A 22056-nucleotide genomic window follows, 5' to 3' on the forward strand; every position below is an offset into this window, starting at 1 on the left:
ACTAACGGAGAGAGGAGAGAAACGACTACACAAGAGTTGTCTTCAGCCTCTACATGCGGGTCACGGCATAGTCACAGCCCTACCCAAACACACACACACACACAACACGGTGGGCCCTTCCATGGGCACACTGCTAACATCAAAGCCATCATCCCACCGACGGAGATCAGGAGACCTGCGTTGAGCTCTTACCTTCCTGGGGTCCTTCCTGTCCTTGGCTCGGCCGGTGTCCTTCCGCGGGCTTGGGGCCCCTCCCCTGCCACAGCGGCTAGGCTTGGTTGCTGGTGCGGTGTTGCTGGGTGCCTGGACCGCAGCGGAGGCGTCGTGTAAGAAGATGCGCTCACTCCGGCGTCGTGTCCATAGGTCATCGTCACTGGCCTCTGGCCCCGCCTCGAAGCCGGCTTCCTTAGGGCCACGAACCTTCCGGGCTTTGCGTCCCTTCTCTGAGGCCAGCTTGGCCTTGTCTGGGCTGGTGGGACCGGAGGCCCGGGGACCAGGTACAGGCGCAGCCAGAGACTGGCCGGGCTCCCCCACGCCCTTCTTGGGCCGCAGCAGCCCAGATGGTGACTGCCTGGGAGCCTTGACTTCACTCTCTGAGTCTGTATACTCAAACTCTGTGCCTGGATGTGGAAAGGAGGAGGTGGGGGCTGGTGGCTGGGAGCTCCACCCTCTTCCTAGCCACCTGGCCCTACAGGCCACCAGGAAGGAGTCCACAGACCCATCCCACCCAGCGACACACTCTGGAAACTTTTCTCCTGTTACCAGGAGGAGGTAAACTGAGGCTCAGAGAAGGACAGGGTTCACCCAACTCACCTATCCCCTACCCATGGCTGCTCCCCACCTCTCATCCCAAGAATACTGATTAAAATATATAGGTCCTAGGCCCCCATCAGAAAACCTCAGAAACAAGGCAGGTTCATTGAGGGCTGCACAGTGAGGCAGCGGGGAAAGCCCCAAGAAACCCCCAAGCCTGAGGCCCCATCATCCAACTTCCTGACAGATTCCCTTCCTGCTTCCTCCTTTGAGGCTCCTCAAAAGTCCCTCCCCTCAATACCCCTTAACATGCCCTATACAACCGGGACCCTCTTCCATATGCCCCGAACTCTGAGCCACACTACCAGACCTCAAGGCCACTAGCTCAATCCGTCCGCCACCTTTTTCTGTCAAGTTGCCATTCTACTGTCCCCTCAGCCCAGAGCACAGAAGCCTTGACTTGGGAGATACAGACTTGCTACAAACGCACTGGTCCCCGGATGCAGCCCCTCTCTGTTCAGTCCCTCTGCTGCCATAACAGCCCTTCCCTGTTTGTCTAGCCTCTCCGTCCACATAGTGGCCTATCCCAGCCTGCCCTGGTCTAGAAATAAGCTCTCAGTTCTCTTGAGGTCTTTCCCGTCCCCAGAGCTCAGATTAAGTTCCGAGCCAGCAGCACTCAGGAGGCTCAGTCGATGGCGTGTCCCTTAGAAACAAAGGCTAAAAGGTATGTCTGTCATTCCACAGACGAGGCAGCCTGTGGGGCTGACAGTCCCCTAGAAGGCAACACCATCACTGGCCCCCAACTCCCACAGAAGAGGTGAGGGCCCAATCCTGGCTCTACGCAGCAGGCAGCCTGTTCACAGGGGGCCCGGGGGAGGGGGCACAAGCCCTCAGAGGCAGCCACAGTGGTAGGAAAGGGGGTGTGAGGGCACAGGACACCGTGTGAGAGTGAGTCCCTTCAAAGCTTAAAGATCTTGTTAATTAACTCATTAGTAAGCTTCTCCCCATGAAATGTACAGGGAGGCAGCTGGAGGAGAGGGGGAGGGGCACTCCTCTAGTGAGGAGGATTCCGGTCGGAAAGTCAGGCTTAAGAGTTGAGTTTTGTTTTGGGGCTCGGGGCTGTGGCACAGTTGTCGAGTTGCCTGCCTAGACTGCATGAAGCCCCGGGTTCTGTCCCCAGTGCGGCACAGAACCTGCCTGGTGGTGCACGCCTGTAATCTCAGCACTCAGGAGGCAGAGGCAGGAGGATCGGGTCACCCTCGCTGTGTGGCCCAAACACTGGAGCACTGTGTGGAGCAGGGACAGGAAGCTGGCAGAGACCTGGAAGAAGAAAGCGTTCTCGGAAGAGAAACACGCAGCTACCAGGGTCACGTCCCAGCCTTGCAGCCCCTACCTTAGGGGTCAAACTAAATCAAACTAATTTCCTTGTCATCGATATTACAGAATGTGCTTTCCAACTGGAACAGAATCCAAGCAGAGATCCGCAAGATGACCGAGCACCTACCCTCGAGTGTCTGGAGAATGAACAACTTTCTGAGTCATCACAGGAGCAAGGCAGAGAGCGCAGGAAAGACTTAGAATGATTCCTGAACAATGAGAACCCAACAAGCACCACAATGTGTGAGACGCAACTGAAGCTGTGTTTTCAGAGAGGTTTGTATCTATGGACAAAAGAGTAAGGTCTCAAATCAGTGATCTAAGATATACCCTGAAAAACAGGAAGTGCCTGCAAATGACTCATACATCCAAAGGAAACAGAAGGAAGCAATGGACAGAAATCGATGAGCCTGGGCTGCTGTGATGCCTCAGCAAGCTTGCTGTCAGGCCTGACGCCCTGAATTCAAACCCTGGAGCTACAGGGTAGAGAGAACCAACTCCTGAAAGCTGTCTTCTCATTTTCACACCAGCGCCGTGGCAAGTACACACACACACACACACACACACACACACACGATAAATGTAAAAGAGAAAGAATGGACTGTGCACAGGGTGGGGTGGGCAGCGGCTGATGAGACAGGTTAGTTCTAGCCAGACTGATCAAGCGAGAGTATATCAACAATAAAGAAGATAAATTACCAGACCCTACAGACATTAAATGGGCGGGGGGGGGGGGGGCGGGGACGGCTCAGTGGCTAAGAGCACTGACTGCTCTTCCGGAGGACCTGAATTTGGTACCCAACACCCACACCGTCTGTAAGTCCAGGTCCATGGAATCTGATGCTCCACCAGGCACACAAGTGATGCATGCACACACACACACACACGGACAAAAGACCCACATCCACAGGGGGGCTGGTGAGAGGAGGGCTCAGTCAGCATCAGGAGGGCACGCTGCCCTTGCAGGAGCCTTGCTCTTGTTTCACGCTGGCTTCCACGATACGCATCCGGCGATCTAATAACTGGCGGTGCATGTAGAGGAATCATAATTCAGAACATGGCTGTTCTGACAAGAGATCACATCCAAAGCCTGGAATACAAACACATCTTTAATCCAGGTGACAGAGGAAGCAGATCTGAGTTCAAGGCCGGCCTGGCATAGAGCAAGTTTCAGGTAAAGAAAAGCTTAGGTCCAGGTGCGGTGGTACACCCCTTTAATCCCAAGCAATGAAGGTGAAGTTACAGTTTGTGGACAGAAGTACCCATGTTTGGAAAATGATGTCTAACCGAATGGCAGAAAAGATGACAAATCAGAGAAGATTTGACGGAATAGGATACACCCAGCTCTTACAAGGAGAGAGGGGAAAGGGAAGCTACTTAAGCGGCAATGACGAGTAAGAAGAGGCAGCAATAGACAGACAGGCTGCAGAGAGAGAACTCAGGTGAGGACTGAATGAGTCAGAGACTGCGAAGGAACCAGGAGATTGGAAAAGATCGCTGGAGTTAAGTTTGAGGCCAAGCGGAGCAATGCGGAGGCCGAGAGAAAAGCCAGGCTGAATCAGTCAGCTGGGAGAGGAGTTTGAGCCAGAACATCCTAGTTGAACCAGCCAGCCCCGAGCCTAGTAAGAACAAGAAAGGGTGAGCTTATTCAGCAGGGAGTCTCAGAGGCTGAAAACAGTGTAGGCCTAGGTTCGATTGTACAGGAGAGAAGCTTCCAGGACTAGGACTAGGTTAACAGGAGGAGGCAATAGCCTCGGAGACGAGAACTAACAAGACGAATAAATAAACGTTCCTTGCTGGAGACCACTAAAGTAGGCACTGGGAAACCTGTGTCCCTGGCAGTCACTAAGAAGCAACCTGCCCTGAGGGAAACCTTTGTTAACAGTTGCTAGTGATGACTGTGACCCAACAGAAGACTCCAAGAGACTAAAATGTCTGATGCTTTCTTCAGAGGCAGCCTAGCATCCTGCCGCGGTACCCACTGGCCAGACTGGAGAAGGTTCTATATCGCTGCCCCCGTGGCAAGGTTTCCTTTTGAAGCTAGAAACCGCTGTTGGGGAGATGTGGATATAGAACGGCACGAACTGAATGGGAGGGGAGGAGACCCGCACTGGGTCCAGGTTGGAGGGTGACACACAGCACCAGGGGATCTTCAGAAATTGTCTATAAAAATGCCCAGAGCTCTCAAGCTGAGGAAGAGGCTGCATCTGGCTCAGGAGCCTTTGGTACAACTTCCAGAAGGACTCACACACAAGAGGCAAGACCTGAGCCAGGTATATGCTAGGAACACTTGGAGGGGTCGAAAAAGCGTAAACAAACAATGGGGTCCAGCGAGAGGGCTCAACGGAAAAGAGTGCCTGCCACCTAGCCTGAGGACTCGAGTTCGAGTCCCAGGACTTCTGACCTTGGCCTGTCTCCTGTGGCACGCACGCACCCAGACACACACATGCAAAATAAATCAAAGGGCAATTTAAAAAGCTGTGTTAGATAATTAAGTAGTAAAACATATGACCAAAATACACTGCTTACTTATGCTTCATCTATGGAAACAAATGACTGGTCTGAAGTACATTGCCGAGATACCTGATACTTGGGGATATAGAAACAGCAAATGTAAAAGCCTCAAGACGCCCGGGCAACAGTGATACATTTTAGGGGAGGAGGAAGGTGGCGTGGGTAGAAATGGGACAACTTGGGAAAATCCCCAGGGAGTGTCGAGGAAGCCATGCCCCTGTCACAGCCAGAAAGGCCTCACGTCTACCCCACGACCCCTACTTGAGAAAGGGACTCTATTTCCTAGGCTGGCCTCCAACTTGCCATGTGTTATAGCTGAGGATGGCCTTGAACCCCTGATCCTCCCCGCTCCTGAGTGCTGGGGCTGTAGGCATGCACCACCCTATCTGGTATAAGCGACGCTGGAATCAGAACATCTCCACAGTGTTTTCCTGTCCTCTTCCTTCTGCAGCTCTCGCTGTCACTATGTTTTCCTCTCCCTGGATGGAGACTGCTCACCTAACGGTGGCCTCCGGTCCCCAGGCCTGGGTCAGAGCCTTTCCTGAGCGCCCATAGACCCTCAAGCTACCAGCGTCATTAATGACAGTATGAGGTGAAGGAAGCAAGTCTCTTTCTTGTTCGTTTTCTGGTTTTTGAGACAGGGTTTCTCTGTGTAGCCTTGACTGTCCCGGACTCTGCTTTATAGACCAGGCTGGCCTAGAACTCACAGAGATCCACCTGCCTCTGCCTCCCTGAGTGCTGGAACTAAAGGCATGCGCCACCACGCCCAGCAGAAGGGAGCAATTCTTATGTGGCCATGGGCACGCCTCCTAGAAGATATTGGCAGCACTGTCCAAGACCCACCCAGCCCTCCTGTCCTCCATGGAGCCTCAGTCTCCTTATCTTTGTGATAGGCCCACAGCACCCACTTTGGAGCCAGCGATACTCACCCATCAGGCTTTGCCGCTCTTCCTTCTTCCGGGCCTTCTGTTCAGCTTCCAGCTGCACCACAGAGAGGGGCGGCCCGACGATGGGGCTGGGGAGGGCGCTGGCCGCAAAGCGAGCCAGCAGGCCCAGCCCACTCTCCTCCAGGCCTGGTGACAGGGCCTGCTCCCCGGCACCCAGCCTATAGCTACCAAAGGCTTCCTCTTCTTCTTCCTCCTCCTCGTCCTCCAGCTCCTCCTCCTCCTCTTCTGAGCTGTCATCTGGCATGCAGAACACAAGGAACAAGTCAGGGTCCTGACCTGGGCGCGTGCTGCCCCCCACCTCCTCCCGCCACCCCCCTGGCTCCAGTCTCTGTCCTCACCAAGGGCCGCTGGGGGAGGGTCCAGAACCAGCCCACGGTCCCACCCACGGCCCAAGGCCTCTACCAGTCACCCACGCACGGGCAGCCTGGGGGAGGAAGAGGGGCGGCTCTGGGTGTCGGGACAGGCTTCTGGGAGGGCAGCACTGACATGCACCTGTGCTGTGGGTGGGGGACAGACACACAGACGAACAAAGACAGGAGACAGCGCTCGTCACAGTCCACACACGCGTGTGCACACATCCCGACATAGACATGAAGGCTGAGAAAGGAAACAGGAAAGAACAGAGAGCAGAGGGGGGAACAGGAGGAGGGAAGGCTGGGCTCAGGCTGGGGGAATCTAGGGGGTCCGTAGCATTTTGGTCAGGGGGCTGTTGGCAGAAAGCAGAATTTGATCCCTTCCTGGACACGAGGACACCCACATAGTTCATTTCCTGTGCAGAGCTGGGATCTAGTATCCCCGTGCTAGGGAGGCTCTCTGAGCCTGGGGTGGCCTCCCAGCCCACCAGCCCAGCTAAGAGGGTCCACATCCTATGTGGCACGGCCTGGTGCATACCTGTGGCCCAAGCCCGAGGCAGAAGGATTGTGAGTTCAAGGCCAGCCTGGGCTACATAGCGTGACCATGTTTGATAAAGAAGAAACAGTGCCAGCCATGAATATGAGCTCAGGCTACCCTGGAATGGGCAGACCAGCCTACCCTGCAGTAGGGCGTGAGGCCAGACCCCCAGGCTGTAGGCTGCAGGTGTGCAGGCCAGGTCTCCGCTGGGTTAGAGGACAGCTTCACCCCGGCAGCAGGCTCTGCTGGCCCACGGCCTGGCAGCTCTTGCTAGGCCGGGCAATAGTGCTCTAGGCATGCGACCAAATTCTCCACCAGATGGTGAGGACACCTAAGGTAAACACGGGCTTAGCCATGAGAGGTGGTGCACACCTGTGATCCCAACACTCGGGAGGCAGAGGCATCTCTGTGAGTTCGAGGCCAGCCTGGTCTACAAAATGAGTCTAGGACAGCCACAGCTGCGCAGAGAAACCCCGTCTCGAAAAACTAAAAACTAAATCAAGACTGGCTTATGACCAAGGGAAATAGCACCAGGGCGCAGGTGGCACTGCCTCAGAGGGCTTGTGCCCGGGGGCCCAGGTAGGGCTGGGAGGCTACTCTCATCTCAGAAGCAATGTCAAGAGAGGCATATCCTATATGTGAGGGTTGGACAGGGAGTCAAATACTGCTTTTCCTGCTAAGGCCCACACCACAGCGTGGTTAGAGAACTACAGGCTGCAGATGGCACCAGCGGTGCCCGGGGGCAGAGTTCTAACCCGCCTGTCTATGGCAGGGAATCCTAGTTTCTGCCCGGCCAGCCAGCTTGGGAGGTGGAGGTGGGGATAGCTAGGGGGGTGGTCTGCACAGAGGCCAGAGAGAGGGAGGCAGAGGGACAGAGAGAAAGCGGGACAGAAAGTTGGTTAAGAGGGTGCAAGGCGGGAGGCGTTCCCAGAGCGATGGATGAAGCAGGCTGGGGATGCCAGCGGGGCAGGCAGGGCAGGCAGGCAGTGCGCACTTGCGATCAATCACATTGCGACGTCACATGGCTCTGTCTCCGCCCCAGTGGGCCACGGCGGCAAAGCAGGCTAAGTGTAGGCAGACTTTTTTTCGGCAGCCCCACATCGGTAACCCCGATGTAACCCCACATCGGGCCTCGCTGGAGTTGGCCAATTTGGGTAGAGGTAGGCAGGGAACGGGGAGGGTGGCTGGCTGGGATTGGGAACTGGGAATCTCCCCTTTCTAAAAACTCCCCCTCTGTCCTGGCTGCTCAGGTGTGGAGACCGGAAGTCCAGAACATTCTTTCCAGAGGATTCTCAGGCAGTAGGCATCACGGGCAGGGAGGCGTGTTTGAGTGCCTGCTCTGGGTTTCTGAGAGCCACAGTCAGATCCCAGAAAGCCAGGAGCTAGTAGGTCTCAGCAGCTTGATGCTGCAGAACATTCCAGAAGGCAGAAACCCAGAATGGGGGCTTTTGTCCCAAGGTCTCCTGTGGTCCTCACTGAGGTGCTTGTCAAGACCCATGCAGCATCTATGAGGACAAGGAGAGCGGAGGGACCTTGAAGGACAAGCAAGGGGTGTCAAGAATTTCTGGAATTCTCTCTGCCAGGGTCCACAGAGCTTGCCAAAGGGAGAGGGGGAGAAAAGTCCCAACAAAGACTCTCAAGGGAATGAAGGAGGGGGAAACCTTTAATGTCAACATATGTTTTTTGTTGTTACTGTTTTGTTTTTGAAATCCTGGCTCGGGGCAAGGGGCTGGGTAATTGAGTTCCCAAAACCTGATAAAAGTCTAAGTAATGTGCTGCTGCCAGACCCGGTGAGGGCAGACCCCAAGGAGGGGAACTAAACAGAGAGTAGAAAAGGAAAATGGTTTTTGCCTACCTACGGAGCAACGAGCCAGGCTCGGACTCAAACTCAGTAACCCGCCGTCTGCCCTACTCCCAGCCTTCGCTTTGCGTCCAAGTGCAGCGTGAGAGCAAATGCGAGAGACCGAAACAGACACTCAAAGCATCATGGGTAGGGGTCAAGGGTTGGAGGGATGGTCAAGCTGCTGGGAGGAGAAAGCAGACATACTAGAAAAGCCACGCCAATTAAGTGTTTTAGTACCAAGGGGCAGGAAGGCCCTATTACCCAAATATCCCTTTCCAAGACCTCACCAGCTGGTTTTGCTTTGAATGGTAGAGGCAAGCCGGGGAGCCACGCCCTGGCCCTCGCCCCTTCCAAATCCTCTCTCTGGCTATGGTCCCCTGGCACTGTCTAGGAGGCCTGGGATGCCTGCTTCTGTGTGGTCTATGCTGAAACAGGAGGGACTCAAAACCTTCAGGGCTGAGACCCTGATTTTAAGGGGGGCGCAGGGAAGGGCAGAGGCACCACACCCCAGGTCGTGGGGAGGGGACAAGGGGCCAATCAATCTCATCCACAGAGGACCAGGTGGGGAGGCTTGCGACAGGGGACTGGCGGCCTCTCTTTGTGGCCCAGGTTGTGTTGGCTCGGACAGCACAGGAACAACCCAAAAGGCACCAGGCTCCCTTTGTGCCATCACTTGGTCACCCCAAATCCCATTTCTGCCAGTTAGGAAGGCTGGCGTGGGAGGAGAGGAGGCTGGACGACAGGGGCAGAGTCCTAATCCCAGGGGGCTCAAGCAGGTACGGTCACGTCCCAGTTTGCTATGACCCTCCTCCCCACGCCTGGGGCCGTGCTCAGCAGACAAACGTGTTGCTACCCATCTGGGTATTTCCAAACTCTAGCTCTAGAGGGACTTCCTCAGAAGCAGACCCTAGCCAAGGGACAATGGGCAGTGTCACTTTCTTCCCTGGAGGGGACATTTTCTGATTGAAGGGCCTGAGGGCTGTCAAATTTCTAACTGCAGGCTACGATTCTGACTTGGAAAAAGTGGGAGCCAGAATGCTCTTTGGTGGTGGACCCCTAGGCTGAGCTGGAGCCAGATCTCAGGCCAGCAACCCCAAGAAATACCATTTTTGACCCTCGGCGTGACAATAAAAATAAAAAAAAATATTAAACCACAAAATCAGTGAGATGGCCAAGAAGCCTTGCTCTGAACTGCCCACATGCCCTTCAAAACAGAAATGTGTTAGCAAACAGTATTGGCAAGTTAATTGTTGTTCGTGTTTTGTTTTGTTTAACCACTGGTGGGTAGCAGCAGAAGCTTCCAGAAAAAAAAAAATAAATAAAAACACAGACAAGCAGCTTAAAAGGAAAAAAAACAAAAACAAAAACAGATAGATGGTACAACACTTGACTGTACACCCGAAAAATGGAATGGATGCCAAAGATACCAGGGATATTTGAATAACAGGAAAGCGGTCCAGCCATGTCTATGGCTTCTGGAGTGGGGGCGAGGAGCGGGAAGAGAGGAGCGGGAAGGAGGAATGGATGGAGGGAGGCGGCAACCTAACTTCTAGTTAAGGACATAGCAAGAGAAACGAGGCACACAGTTTAGTTAAAAATGAACGTGGTATGTTTAATAAAGCTTGGCATTACCAAAATTGCGGTACAAACAGCAAGTCACACGCCCACACAAGAGGTCCGTCTTTACAAAATGCTCCTTGGGCAAGCCTCCGCCAGGCTTGTGCCAAGAGAAAGCCCAGGCCGGCCTGGGGGTCTGGAAAGGGCAAGGTTAGGCTTTTAGATCTGGGAGTCGGGGGAGGCCCTTGGGGAGGGCCGATGGAGTGCAGAGGAAGGAGGGAAAGAAATTCTGGGAGACTGAAAATAAGTCCGTGTAAGAACTCTCTAAGGGCTGGCCAGTGGAGTTATCACAAGCTGAAGTAAAAAATAAAAAGCAAACAAAAAAGGTAGATAGGCGGATAGGGCAGGCTACGCTGCCAAAAGCCTAGACGGCTACAGCCATCCCTGCTGTGTGCACGCACTCCCGCACGCTCGCTTGCTCGCTCTCTCCCACTCACTCGCTCTAAAAAACATGGAAGGTTATTTTGTGTTTGGCGCTAGTAACCTTGATCAAAGGAGTCCTCCTCAGAAGAGTCGCTGAAGGAGGAGCCCGCCTCCGCCTCTCGGAGCAGCAAACAGAAGGACTGCTTCCTGCTGGCGGCCGCCTTGGGTTTCAGAGTCCGGGGGCCTGCTAGGCCCCTCTTGGTCAGCTTGGGGCCTGCAGCCGGCTTGCTGCTCTTCGTCACCATGCCGCACAGGAGGGATGAGGTCAGTTTGGAGCTGGAGGGGCCTTGGGCAGACCATGCATTTTTCAGGAAATCTTCATCGTCGTCTGAGTCCGTATCTGCAGTCAAAGTAGGTTTTATTTTTTTATCTGCATGTATGTCTGTGGTCTCCAGTGTGTGTGTGTGTGTGTGCACGTGCGTGTGTTACGGGAGCTAGGGGTTAACCTTGAACTTGGATCCTCAGGTTCCCGCCACCTTTTTAAAAATTTTGTTATATTTTAATTTCTTCTGCGTGCGTGCGTGCGTTTATTTGTGGTGACGTGAGTGTGCCAGGGAACACACAAGAGAGTCAGAGGATGGCTTGTGGGATTCAGCTTTCCTCTTCTTCCACCCTATGGGTGCCAGGGATTGAACTCAGGTCGTCAGGCTTGGTGACAAGTGCCTCTTACCTGCCTCACTCACCCTATCTTGTTTTTGCAGAGAGTCTCTCAGTGGGTCCTGGGGCTCGCCACGAAGGCTAGCTAGGCCAACCAGGGAGCCCCAGAGCCTCCTTGTCTGTGCCTGCACAGCACCTGGATCACAGCCTGCACCACCTGGGGGCTGAGCTTGGGCCCTCGTGCTTGCACTCAAGGCCCTGAGCCATCACCCTTCTAGCCCTTCAATGTATGTTTTAACACAGGTAAGCTGTGAGTCTTTATCCTGCCAGTGGCCCTGAAAACAGAGGTGTGCTAGAACCAAGTGCCAACGCTCACAGGCCTGGGCATGTGTGCCCCCAAGCTTTCCTGTGACCTGGCACGAACAGCTTGGGTTGCCCACTGAGAGGCAAACCAGGCCCTTTCCGCTGCTGTCCCTGGGTAAAGCCACCTCTCAGGTCACTGGTGTGAGGGCCGGGCGGTGGCCGGGAGCAGCAATCTGAGGAAGGACCCGACAGTATCTCCTGGCCAGGGCCTGTGGTCCCTCCCCTCTGTGAAGTCAGGGAGCACAGTGGCTGCTCCAAGAGGAGGGCATGGCTGCCGAGGACCGGGCCTAGTGTCTCTTCCCAGCTTTGTCACACTCTGCAGCGACAGCAGACTGAGCGGGCTGTAGGTGAGGGCGCTCACAGAGCGGCATGCCATCTCAGCCCCGCCCCACATCCCTCCCTTCCACCAGAGCCGGCTGAGCAGCTTACCACCCATGGCTTTCTCTCCGCCTCTGCTCTGAGCGCATGGCTGTGCTGCTAGGGTTAGGAAAAGTGCGCCAGCCGCAGCCCCACCCCCAGGAAAGGGGCGCTCCTCGGTTCCTTCCAACTTGAACCCAAACATACATCATCTTGATCTATTTCATGCTGTCGCTGGGCGGTTAAGCAAGACAGGAAGACAGGGCCCCAAAGCCAAGACAGTAATCCCTCGGTCTGCTGAGAACCCACACAGAACAAGAGGAACGTGAACACACACCAGGACAGCCTGCCAGCGCCTAACGTCTTCCAGCCCCGGAGAAACGCAAACACGCAAGGGCACAGGTGTCCCTGGAGCCACTGGAGGGATAAACTCCATTTTCCACCACAACCAGGAAACCCAACCTCAGGGAGCCCCAGGCCACCTGTCCCTTACCCTAACACCTTCCCATGTTTGCACACACTAACACCTGGAACAACGCAACAGGTACAGGGGATCAAGGGAAAACCCCTCGGTGCTTGGTTCTCTTCTTCCACGGTGGGCTCTGAGGACTGCACTCAGCCCTCAGAGAGCTGAGTAGGCGCTACCCACCGTGCCCTCACTACTCATTTGCTCCAACTTGGTCCTTCCAAGGCCAGAGATGCCCTGATGTGACAGTCAGCGACCAGGCTCCCTTTTGAGAATACACCAGCTAGGACATGACACTCATGCCCTCCAAGCCCACCTGGAAAAGCAAAGAGGCACCGCTCTCTCCCATTTTCCGCCGCGAGCCTTTTGTGGTCCTTCTCTCCTGCCTGCTCATGGCCAAAGACCCAAGTGCTCACACCATCTGGATGTGAGGGGCGCTGCGGGGCACACAATCGCACATGCGTAAGGCCAGGGGCCGGCGGCACACCCACCAGAACATCATCAGTCCTGGAGACCCAGAGGTCAAAGGCAAGCAAAAATGCACACGACTCTGCAGTGGCTGACACCGTGCTGGGCACAGCTCTGCCTCCTTGCACAAGGAGCACTCAAGCCTGGGAAGCCCATGACCACGGCTGAGCTCCAAAGCCAGCAAACACTGTGAGTTTAAACAGCTGCACACCTTTAATCCCAGCACTGGGGGGCACAGGCAGAGAGAGCTCTGTGAGTTCAAGGCCAGCCGTATCTACACAGTGACTTCAGGCCCACCAAAGTTAGATTGTGAGAGCCTGTCAGTATGTGAAGGAGGGAGGAGGGAAGGGGGGAGGGAAAGGAGGGAGGGAGGGGGAAGGAAGGAAGGAAGGAAGGAAGGAAAAAGAGAGGGGGTTGGGGAGGGAGGGAAAGAGAGAGCTGGAGAGATGGCTCAGAGGTCACTGGCTGGTCTTTCAAAGGTTCTGAGTTCAGTTCCTAGCAACCACATGGTGGCTCACAACCATAGAAACACACACATACACCAAATAAATTAAATAAATGTAATAAAATTTTTTTTAAAAAAGTAAAAAGAAAGAAAGGAAGGGGAAGGTAAGAGAAAGGGATAAGGAAGGAAGGGAAAGAAAGAAGGAAAGAGAAAGGGAAGGAGAACAGGAAACATGGCTGGAAACGAGCCTCGGCAGCTAAGAGCTCTTGCTCTTCCAGAGGACCCAGGCTCTGTTCCCAGCACTCACAAGGTGCTCTCACAATCGCCTCTAGAGAGTCCAACACCCTATTCTGACCTCAGGGCATACAAGCACACACACGTGTACACACAAATCATTTTTTAAAAAGAGAAGCTCAGTAAGCAAGCTGGGAACGGTGGCACGTGTCTGTTACCCTGGCACACAGATGGTAGAAGGGGGAGAACGGAAGACTCAAAGCCGGCCTGGGATATACACACTTCAGACGAGCAAAAGCTACGCAGAGACTTTGTACTGAGAAGTAAGAGAGGAAGCCACGGTGAAGGAGAAGGCTCCTTCTATCTGGAAGCTCTTACATCTGGCTCCTACCTAGACCAATTTCCCAGCACCACCAGCCAAAAAAAAAAAAAAAAAAAAGGGAGAAGAAATGTATGTATGTCACTTTTTTTTTTCCAGTAGACATTCAAATCAAACACACACACCCCAGGAACCAGAGTCCAGCAGAGTCTAAGACACGGTAACAGAACACAGACGGGCGAACCCTCTGGATAGCCAGAGAAAACCTCTGTGACCCTGCCACTGGATGGGAGAAGCCTCTCCCGTCTCCGAAAGCAGCCAGGTCACTAGTTCCTGCCCGTCATAGTCATCAGCTGCCCGTCCAGACAGAATGACTGAGCGTGTATTCAGAAGGCCCAGCTCCAAGAGAGGCCAAGGAGAGCCACCTTGCTCTGCAAAGCCACAGGCCAGCTTCTACTTAATCGGAGCAAAAAGCCCAGTCGGTCCCTTGGTCCCACTGGCTGCTCCATTTCCCTGGCTCCTCAGTCACACGCGGCTGTTATGGTAGATGAGGCCAGGCGAGAACGCGCCCAGCATGGCGGTGAGCTGCAATGGGCAAGCGTGTGCTCAGGCACACACTCTCCTCTCCTGATCCTCTGCAATCCACTATACTCCTGCTCGAAGCACAGGAGTATAGTGGCCTACCACAAACGACAAACGCCCCGCCTCTAATACTCAAAAGAAGTGACCCTCCAGGCCTCTGCAGGCCTCCCTTTACACGGTGATGGCTTCCGGTGGGCCCGGGGAAGGCCAGCCACTACCATCCAGTGCCTCCCACAAGTGCCTGTCCACTCACTGGCCTTTCTGCCCTCGGGGCGCCCATCTGGCTTCAGGCCCAGCGCAGAGCTGCCGGGGACCCTCCGAGGAGGGCGAAAGCCACTGCGAGCCAAGGTTAGCCCCCGGGCAGTGAACACAGATACTTACTGTAAGAGTGGCTGCTTGCTTCCGAGGCGAACGGAGAATGCACAGACTTGGGCTGGCCTCTGGCCTTGAAGCCCCCCTCCATCTTCCTGGCTCTGGCAGCCCTTTTGTGTTTACCTTCTCTGGAGGGTTTCAGAGACAAGCCGAGTCCTCTGGCCAGCGCCTTCCTGCCCCCGCCCAGCAGGCTGTCGTAGGGAGTCAAGAACCTGCCGCAGTCCCCGCCAGCTTTCGGCTTGCCCCCGGGACTGTCGGAAAGCTTGAAGGGCGACTTCGGCTTGTCCTGCTTGGTGAGGGACAGGGCTCTGTCCAGCTTGCTGGCTAACTGCTCCTGGTCACTTGCCATCTTCTTCTTCTTAATCTTTAGCTGGAGGGGAAAGGCCACAGATTAAGAATACGGCCGAACTGGACAGCAAGTTTCGGGCCACAGTGCTTGAGGCTGAGCTGATGCCTGACCCATGTCCTCCTGACTGGCGGCAAACTGCTTCCCTAGCCTCCGTCCGTCCATCAAAGACAGGGCTACCTGTGTCCAGGCTCCCGCAGAGATGACCTGGATCCACACGTATTTCATTTATTCGGGACCAGTAAAATGACTCGGCAGGTGAAGGGGCCTGTCACCACGCCCGATGACCTGAGTTCTATCCCCCAGGACCTATGTAACGGAGACCACAGACCCTGCCTTCCACATGTACCTGACACACAGGCCCGCACGTGCCCACACACACATCAGGTGGGGCGTCAGAGAAGTGGCTCAGTGGCTAAGACCCTGTGGCGTCCTTGCAAAGGAGCGACGTTCAGTTCCCAACACACGGTCGCTGACACGCCTGCTCCGGAGACATGACGCTCTTCCGGATGCAGCGGGCAGTACACTAATGGGCACAGGCACCCACACTCAGACACACGGACTTTTAACACAACAGAAATAAAGCTTTTTAAAGATAAATAAAGCGCTTATTAAACATGCCTGGCCTGGGGCTGAAGGGGTAACTCCATGGTTAAGAACACGGGCTGCTCTTCCAGAGGACCCAGGTTCGATTCCTGGCACCCACAAGGCAGCTCCCAACCATCTATGACTCTAGTTCCGAGAGACCCGACACCCTCTTCTGGTCTCCATGGACAGTGAACCCACATGGTACACGGGACACACGCGAGTGAACACCCACATACATAAAATTAAGAAAAAATTCTAACGATGGCTGGCCTAGCAATCATTTATTAAAGGCTGTTGCCGTGGTAACGAGCACGGCTGGCACAGCCCGGTCAGGAGTTCCTGTAGAAGAACTCTGAGGAAGCCTGCAGATGGGTTGGAGAAGGCGGCTGGATGAGGCAGGGCTGGAGACGGGGCCCGGAGCACGGCAGATCTGCTTTGTACCTCCTCCCCCAGCAGCAGCTGCTGGAGGCTGCCGCTCAGTCTAAACCAGCCCGTCCAACCGACCGGGGCAGGGCTGCCAGGAAAAGGCCTGCAGTGTGCCTTGGATGCCTGGACCGACCGGGGACAGTGGTTAGGTCTCACAGAGTAAGCTCCTCCCTGCACATCTACAGCCATTTCAGTGCGCGAGGCTCTCTCTCTCTAATCAGGTAGCCTTTGCAGGGGGCGGGGGAGAGGGTGGGACGGCAAGATAATTAACAAAGGCATCTCTCACGGAGACCTGGGGGAAGGAGAGACCCTGGTGTACAAAAACTGGCAATCTTTTCATGCTTTCATTTTTAAATTTTCACTTACTTTGATATTACCGTCCTGAGAGGTCTCACTATAAAGCCCTGGCTGCCCTGAACTTGTTATGTAGACCAGGCTAGACCTGCACACTACCATGCCCTGATCTCTTTTTAACTCAATTTTATTTTTTGAACGTGTGTGTTTGCGTGTTTGTGTGTTTAGGGGGTGCACACCCACTGATTCTCTACCTTGTACACCAAGGCAGGGTGTCTCACTCAAGCAGGGACTGGACCCAGAGCCGCCTGGAGCCAGCTTGCCCCAGGAGCCTTCCTACACCAGGAATCAAGCACCGCGCCCACCCGGATGCCCGGGGATTCTAGAGATCAGAACATCAGTCATCCCACTTGACCACCAAGGGCTTTACCCACTGAGCCATCTCCACAGCTCCCGAATCCACAGCTCCCGAACTGACTTGTCCCTGTCCCCCCCTCCCCCCGTCGTGCAGCCCCCTTTGTGACACTTCCCCTGGAGGCGAGTTAGGGTCCCGAAGCACAGGCTCTCAAGACTCTGGAGAAAAGAGAAATTACCCCTGGAGAACTCAGGCTGAATCACAGTGGCTTGGAGCCCAAAGCACACCAAGGTGTTCATTAAACAATTATGCCGCTAAACAACGGAGTAACCGCGATTTGGTTACAAACTAGCGAGCTACTCCCGTTTGCCTACGCGTCTCTGCACACAGAAACTGTGTAGCTTTCAGCCCTACATCCGCCTGCTGTTACTGCCAGGTCCCTACCTCCCTGAGCCTGCCTTCCCTCTCCACAGAAGCAGGGACTGACAGACCTCCACGTGGAGGCCTCCTTCATTTCTCAAGCCCGACCTCCAGCCCTCCAGGTGCAGGCCTGAGGTCACTGACCTGACTGAGGAAGTCGGAGGACTCGTGATCCTCCCAGCTCTGGTTCCTGCTCCGGGCCTTCCCCAGGCCGAGGAGGGTGTCCTGCTCCTCCTCCGGCCCCTTGTGTCTCTTCCTCATGCCTGCTCCGAGATCAAAGTCGTCTGAAGTCAGCAGGGGCTTGCTGCTCAACCTGAAAGCCAAACACACCATGGGGGTCAGCACCTCGGCCAAGCCACCCTCAACGGGAAAGGGTGGTCCACCCGTGTGCCCGACAGACGCCAGAACGACCAGTGTGGGGAGGTGGGGAGACAGGTGAATGCCAGCCATCGAAGCACAAAGATGGTGAAGAGAGAGAAAATAACTTCAAGTCAGCATCCTCCACCACCAGCCTCTCTCTTCTGCGGTGACACACACACACACACACACACACACACACACACACACACACACACGCGTGCGCCAGTAAGACATATCTTTACCCAAAGTGTACCAAGAGCAAAGGTGAGAAAATTTTAAGGCAATCAACCAGGGTGGGGGAGGAGGTTACATCAAGAGCCGGCGTGAGGAAGGAGCCCTGCATGGGGGCCCCTTCTAAGCGGCAGAGCCTGCCTGGTTCCCAACGCTGGGGTGACGGGTCTGGGCCACCACACCGTGTGCATGGGGTGGGGTGGGGGTGCACGCAGCTGGGGCTCTGTGCATGCTAGGGAGCTGCTCCACCAGGTACGGTATGTCCACAGTGCACCCATGACCATCTGTTTTTGCGGTTCTCGTTTGGTTGGTATTTGGCTTGCTGTTGTTTGTTTTTAACACATGAGGAGACTGAAACTGCAGGCTCAGACACCTGCCAGTGGGCCCAAGGTTGCAGCGCGCGGGGAGCTGGGACATGGGAACGCTGCTTGTCCCTAGGCCTGCCTTGCTTCTGCCTATAGTCTCTCTCACCCTCTCCTGTGGCTGGTGACGGACACAGGTCCATCTCTGTTCTTCCTCCAGCCAGGAACATCCACGGTTAAACATAAGATGCGGCAGGCTGGGGGCCGCTTTCTCATGACGAGACCACGACTACGCTGCGGCCCTGCCTGGGGCCAGTCCAAGCCCTCCACACTCCTTTTAGCTGCCGAGCGCTGGGACTTAAATGTCCACCCACCCTAAGCTGGGCAGCTCTACAACCCTTCCCTAACAGACCTCACTGGCCTGTTTGCAGGGATGCTGGAATCCGTCTGGACGGAAGCCTGGTCCTGGATAGAAAGAGCCCTCATCCCGGCCCGCGTGCAAGAAGGCCTCAGGAGGAGCCCTCCGAGACAGCGGCAAATGGTCCCCAGAGAGCGGCCCCGGTCTCCTGTGGGATCCCAGGAGGATAGGCGTGTACCCAGCCTGCCCTAACGGCTGGAGCTGAAGGGGTACCTCAGCAGGGAGGGACAGAAAGGCGGGGCACGTGTCCAGGCTCGAGTTAAGCCACTGACCATCTTTCCGTTCTCCTGGCGCACCCGCCTGGGCAGGCGGCACTCCGGGCTCCCTGGGAGCTGCCGTTCGGGGATCAGAGCACCGGGCACTACTCCCGGACCCCCTGGCGCACAGCGGCCGGCGCCTGCCGGGGAGCCCTGCTCCTCCCCTCCAAGCGGGGTGACCAGTCAGTTCCCGACCCACCGAGGGGCCAGCCTTACTTTCCGCTACCGCTGTTGCTCTTCCCTCTCTTGCAGGGGGGCGACAGGGCGCTCGGGGTGTGGGTCCGTTTCCGCGGCCTGCCAGGACCTCTGCGTGCCAGGCTTCTATGGGCATCCTCGTGCCTGTCCCTTAAAAAGAATTCACAGGCTCGGCTGGGAACCCGGGGCAGGCGGGGCGCGGAGGGAGGGCGCTTGGGTCCACGCACACACCTGATGACTACCTGGGTCGACCTACGGACCAGATGTCCAGGATGGGGCACGAGCTGGGGAGACACTCACCCCGAGTCCCGGCGTCTCTGGAGCTTGACCAGCTCACGCTGTTTCTCTTTGTACCGCCGCTGGACCTCTGCCAGCCGCATCCGGAAGTCCAGCTCCAGGGCGTCCATGTCCTCCAAGGAAGACTTCATAGCAAACAGCTGGGAAGGGTACCACGAGGAGGGGGAGACAAATGAGGATGCTGATGTCTGCTACCAAAGACCGAAGGCCCCCCTCTCTCCACTGGTCTGTTTTAGAGACAGGGTCTCATGTAGCCCAGGGTGACCTTGAACTTCTGACCTTCCTGCCTCTCCTTCCTGAGTTCTGAGGTTACAGGCGAGCACCAGCATGCCTAGTTTCTGCCATGCTGGGTTCGAATGCCAGGGTCTCCGGCATTACACTGTAGTTCAGGTTGGTGTGAAACTCACTAAGTAGCCTGGCCTGGCCTGGAACTCTGAGCAATCCCCGTCTCAGCCTTGCGATTGCTGGGGTTGCAGACGTAGCACCACCACCGTTCCTCACTTTCTGTGGCCCTCACTCCCTCTCGACACCCAGGACCCCCGATGCCAACTTCGCCAGCTGATATGCCAGCCCTTAAGGGGACGCGACCAGACGCTGTCCAGCAGTAACAGTCTGACGAGGTAAACAGCAAGTGTGTTCTTTACGCACGTGGGCAGGCCCACAGTGGGCAGCAGTGACCCGAGACCACAGGGGCAGCAAAGGGTAGCTAGCCCCAGGCCTCATTCCAGTCTGCCTTCATTCTAATCTACCGTGCTGCACCCTGCGGACGTGCCTGACATGCTATGAGAAGGCCGGGAAAGCCACGAACGAGCCCTGAGCCACCCTGCGAGAAAGGAAGCTGGACAGTGGGGACCCCTCCCTGGCCTCTCAGGCTCCAGGACGATCACGGTGAGCGCTCACCCGCTCCTCTTTCTTCTGCATCCAGCTGTACTTCTTGTTGGAGTTCAGCTCCCGCGGGAGCCTCAAGTTCTTGAGCGGGTCTGAGAAGGGCTTCTCCAGCACCTCCTTCAGCATGTGGCTGCTGGCGGCCAGCAGGCTTTCCAGGGAGGGTCGGACCACCAGGCTTGGCTCTGTACCTGGGAAGCCAGAGGGACCCGAGAATCAGTGCTGGGACCTGGACCACGGGAGGGATGGCTGCACCCAGCCAGCCCGCCAGCCAGCCAGCCCGAGGCCGGCCCAAGTTCCCAGATACTACAGAAGCCCTGGCTCTGGGCCATACAGCCACGAAGCACCGTCATCTCCTGGACTGAGGCCATCCTGTGAGGCAGGACACAGTGTCAAAGACCTGGGATAGACACCAGTTTTGTCCCCGCACTGTGTGTCAAAGGCCAGGAGTACCTCGGACTGACCAAAAGCTGGCAGAGGCTCCTTCCTGGGACAAAGGACATCTCCATGTTTCTCCTTAGTGAGGTCCAGGGGACCAGGTGTGGTTCGAACCTGTCACCCCAGTACTCAGGAGGCTTAGGCAGGAGGACTGAGCTCAGGCTGTATGGAGACCCTCTCTCCAACCAAAGCAAGCAAGCAAACAAAGAAAATAAAATCCCAGGTCGGGGTGGGGAGCACCAACGGCTGAAGAGACAGCTCAGCAGGCAAGGGAGTGTGCCAGTGTGCTGCTCTTGCAGAGGATCTGAGTTCAATTCCCATCGCCCAGTCAGGCAGCTCGCATCCTCCTGTAGCTCCAGCTCCTGAGGGAGCCAACCCTTCTGCACCTGTGCTCTCCTCTCTCCCTTCCCCTCTTTCTTCTCTCTCTCTCTCTCTCTCTCTCTCTCTCTCACACACACACACACCCTTTAAAATCTTAGATAATTAACTGTATGCCAGGCAAGGGGGCATACACTGTAATCCCAGAACTTGGGAGGCAGAGGCAGGTGGATCTCTAGGATTTCAAGGCCAGCCTGGTCTACAAAGTGAGTTCCAGGACCGCCAGGGCCACACAGAGAAACCCTGTCTTGAAAAACCAAGAGAGAGAAATAAATAAAAAGCACAAACTGAGCCGGGCACAGTGGTACATGCCTATAATCCCAGCACTCTGCCTTGGGAGGCAGAGGCAGGAGGATCTCAGAGAGTTGGAGGCCAGCCTGGTCTACAAAGTGAATCCAGGACAGCCAGGGCTACACTGAGAAACCTTTTCTCAAAACAAAACAAAACAGCTCAAACCGGACTAGAGAAGCAGCTGCATGAGGAGCACACTTGCCGGGTGACCTCAGGTCACGGAGCACAAATACCCAGAATGCACTGTGGTGGCACAGTAACTCGGGGTTCCAGTTCCAGTGTTCCTGAGGTGAGACAGGAGCCAGGCAGGGGACATTCCCAGAAGCCCGGCTACCTGGCGGATGGGGTGGAGGGGGAAACAGACACCAGAGCGTGTTCTCAGACCTCCACACGCATGCCTCGGCACGCGCACATCGACACCAACGCATATGCTTGTGTGCACACAAAATACACATGCACACAAAGATGTCAATTTCTTAACAAGCACAAATCAAGGAGAAAGATGTAAAGAGCCAACACGCAGCCTCCCCTGGGGGAGGACATGATGAGGTGTGCGCTAGAGTTGTAGGATTGCACTCTCGTGTTCCAGCATTCCTACACACCCAGCCTCCCGTGGAGGGCTGCGGATGCTGCCTCAGTCGATACAGTGCCTGCCTGGCTTGCAACAAGCCCTAGGCTCAACCTCCAGCGCCATAGAAGCAGGCACACTGGCACACAGCAGTAATCCAGGATCCAGGAGGTGAAGGCAGGGGGATCAGGAGTTCAAGGTCATCCGTGGCTGCACAAGGCTTCTGGCTACTTGAAATCGTGTCTAGCCTCGGCTAGGGCTGCCTCAAAGTACGATCCTCTTTCCTCAGCCTCCCAAGTGCTAAAATTATGGACCTGCACCACCATGCCTGGCTATTTTAATTTTGTTGCTTATTGCTTGTGTGTGTGTGTGTGTGTGTGTTTGTGTGTGTATGTGTATGTGTGTACAAGTATGTATGAGAGAGAAACACAGAGGAAAA

At 55.6% G+C, this 22056-nt stretch overlaps 1 protein-coding gene across 9 annotated transcripts in view; it reads right to left on the bottom strand.

Annotated features, from left to right (window-relative positions):
* Tnrc18 (trinucleotide repeat containing 18) overlaps positions 1 to 22056 on the bottom strand; it is an 89613-nt gene that overhangs the window by 17511 nt on the left and 50046 nt on the right. For 6 of the 9 annotated variants that reach the window (XM_060368055.1, XM_060368057.1, XM_021652956.2 and 3 more), the window contains 8 exons: positions 19958 to 20133; positions 19061 to 19197; positions 18782 to 18910; positions 17142 to 17310; positions 14578 to 14938; positions 10427 to 10705; positions 5574 to 5828; positions 193 to 620 (listed from right to left, as the gene is read on the bottom strand). In XM_060368055.1, the coding sequence (XP_060224038.1) occupies positions 193 to 620; positions 5574 to 5828; positions 10427 to 10705; positions 14578 to 14938; positions 17142 to 17310; positions 18782 to 18910; positions 19061 to 19197; positions 19958 to 20133 (1934 nt within the window). Of the gene's footprint in view, positions 1 to 192; positions 621 to 5573; positions 5829 to 9911; positions 10706 to 14577; positions 14939 to 17141; positions 17311 to 18781; positions 18911 to 19060; positions 19198 to 19957; positions 20134 to 22056 lie in introns of those variants that run through there. The other 3 variants (XM_060368061.1, XM_060368058.1, XM_060368062.1) reach the window with 2 other exon arrangements.

The sequence above is a fragment of the Meriones unguiculatus genome, chromosome 15 (genome assembly GCF_030254825.1).
Source record: "Meriones unguiculatus strain TT.TT164.6M chromosome 15, Bangor_MerUng_6.1, whole genome shotgun sequence".
Taxonomy (NCBI): Eukaryota; Metazoa; Chordata; class Mammalia; order Rodentia; family Muridae; genus Meriones; species Meriones unguiculatus.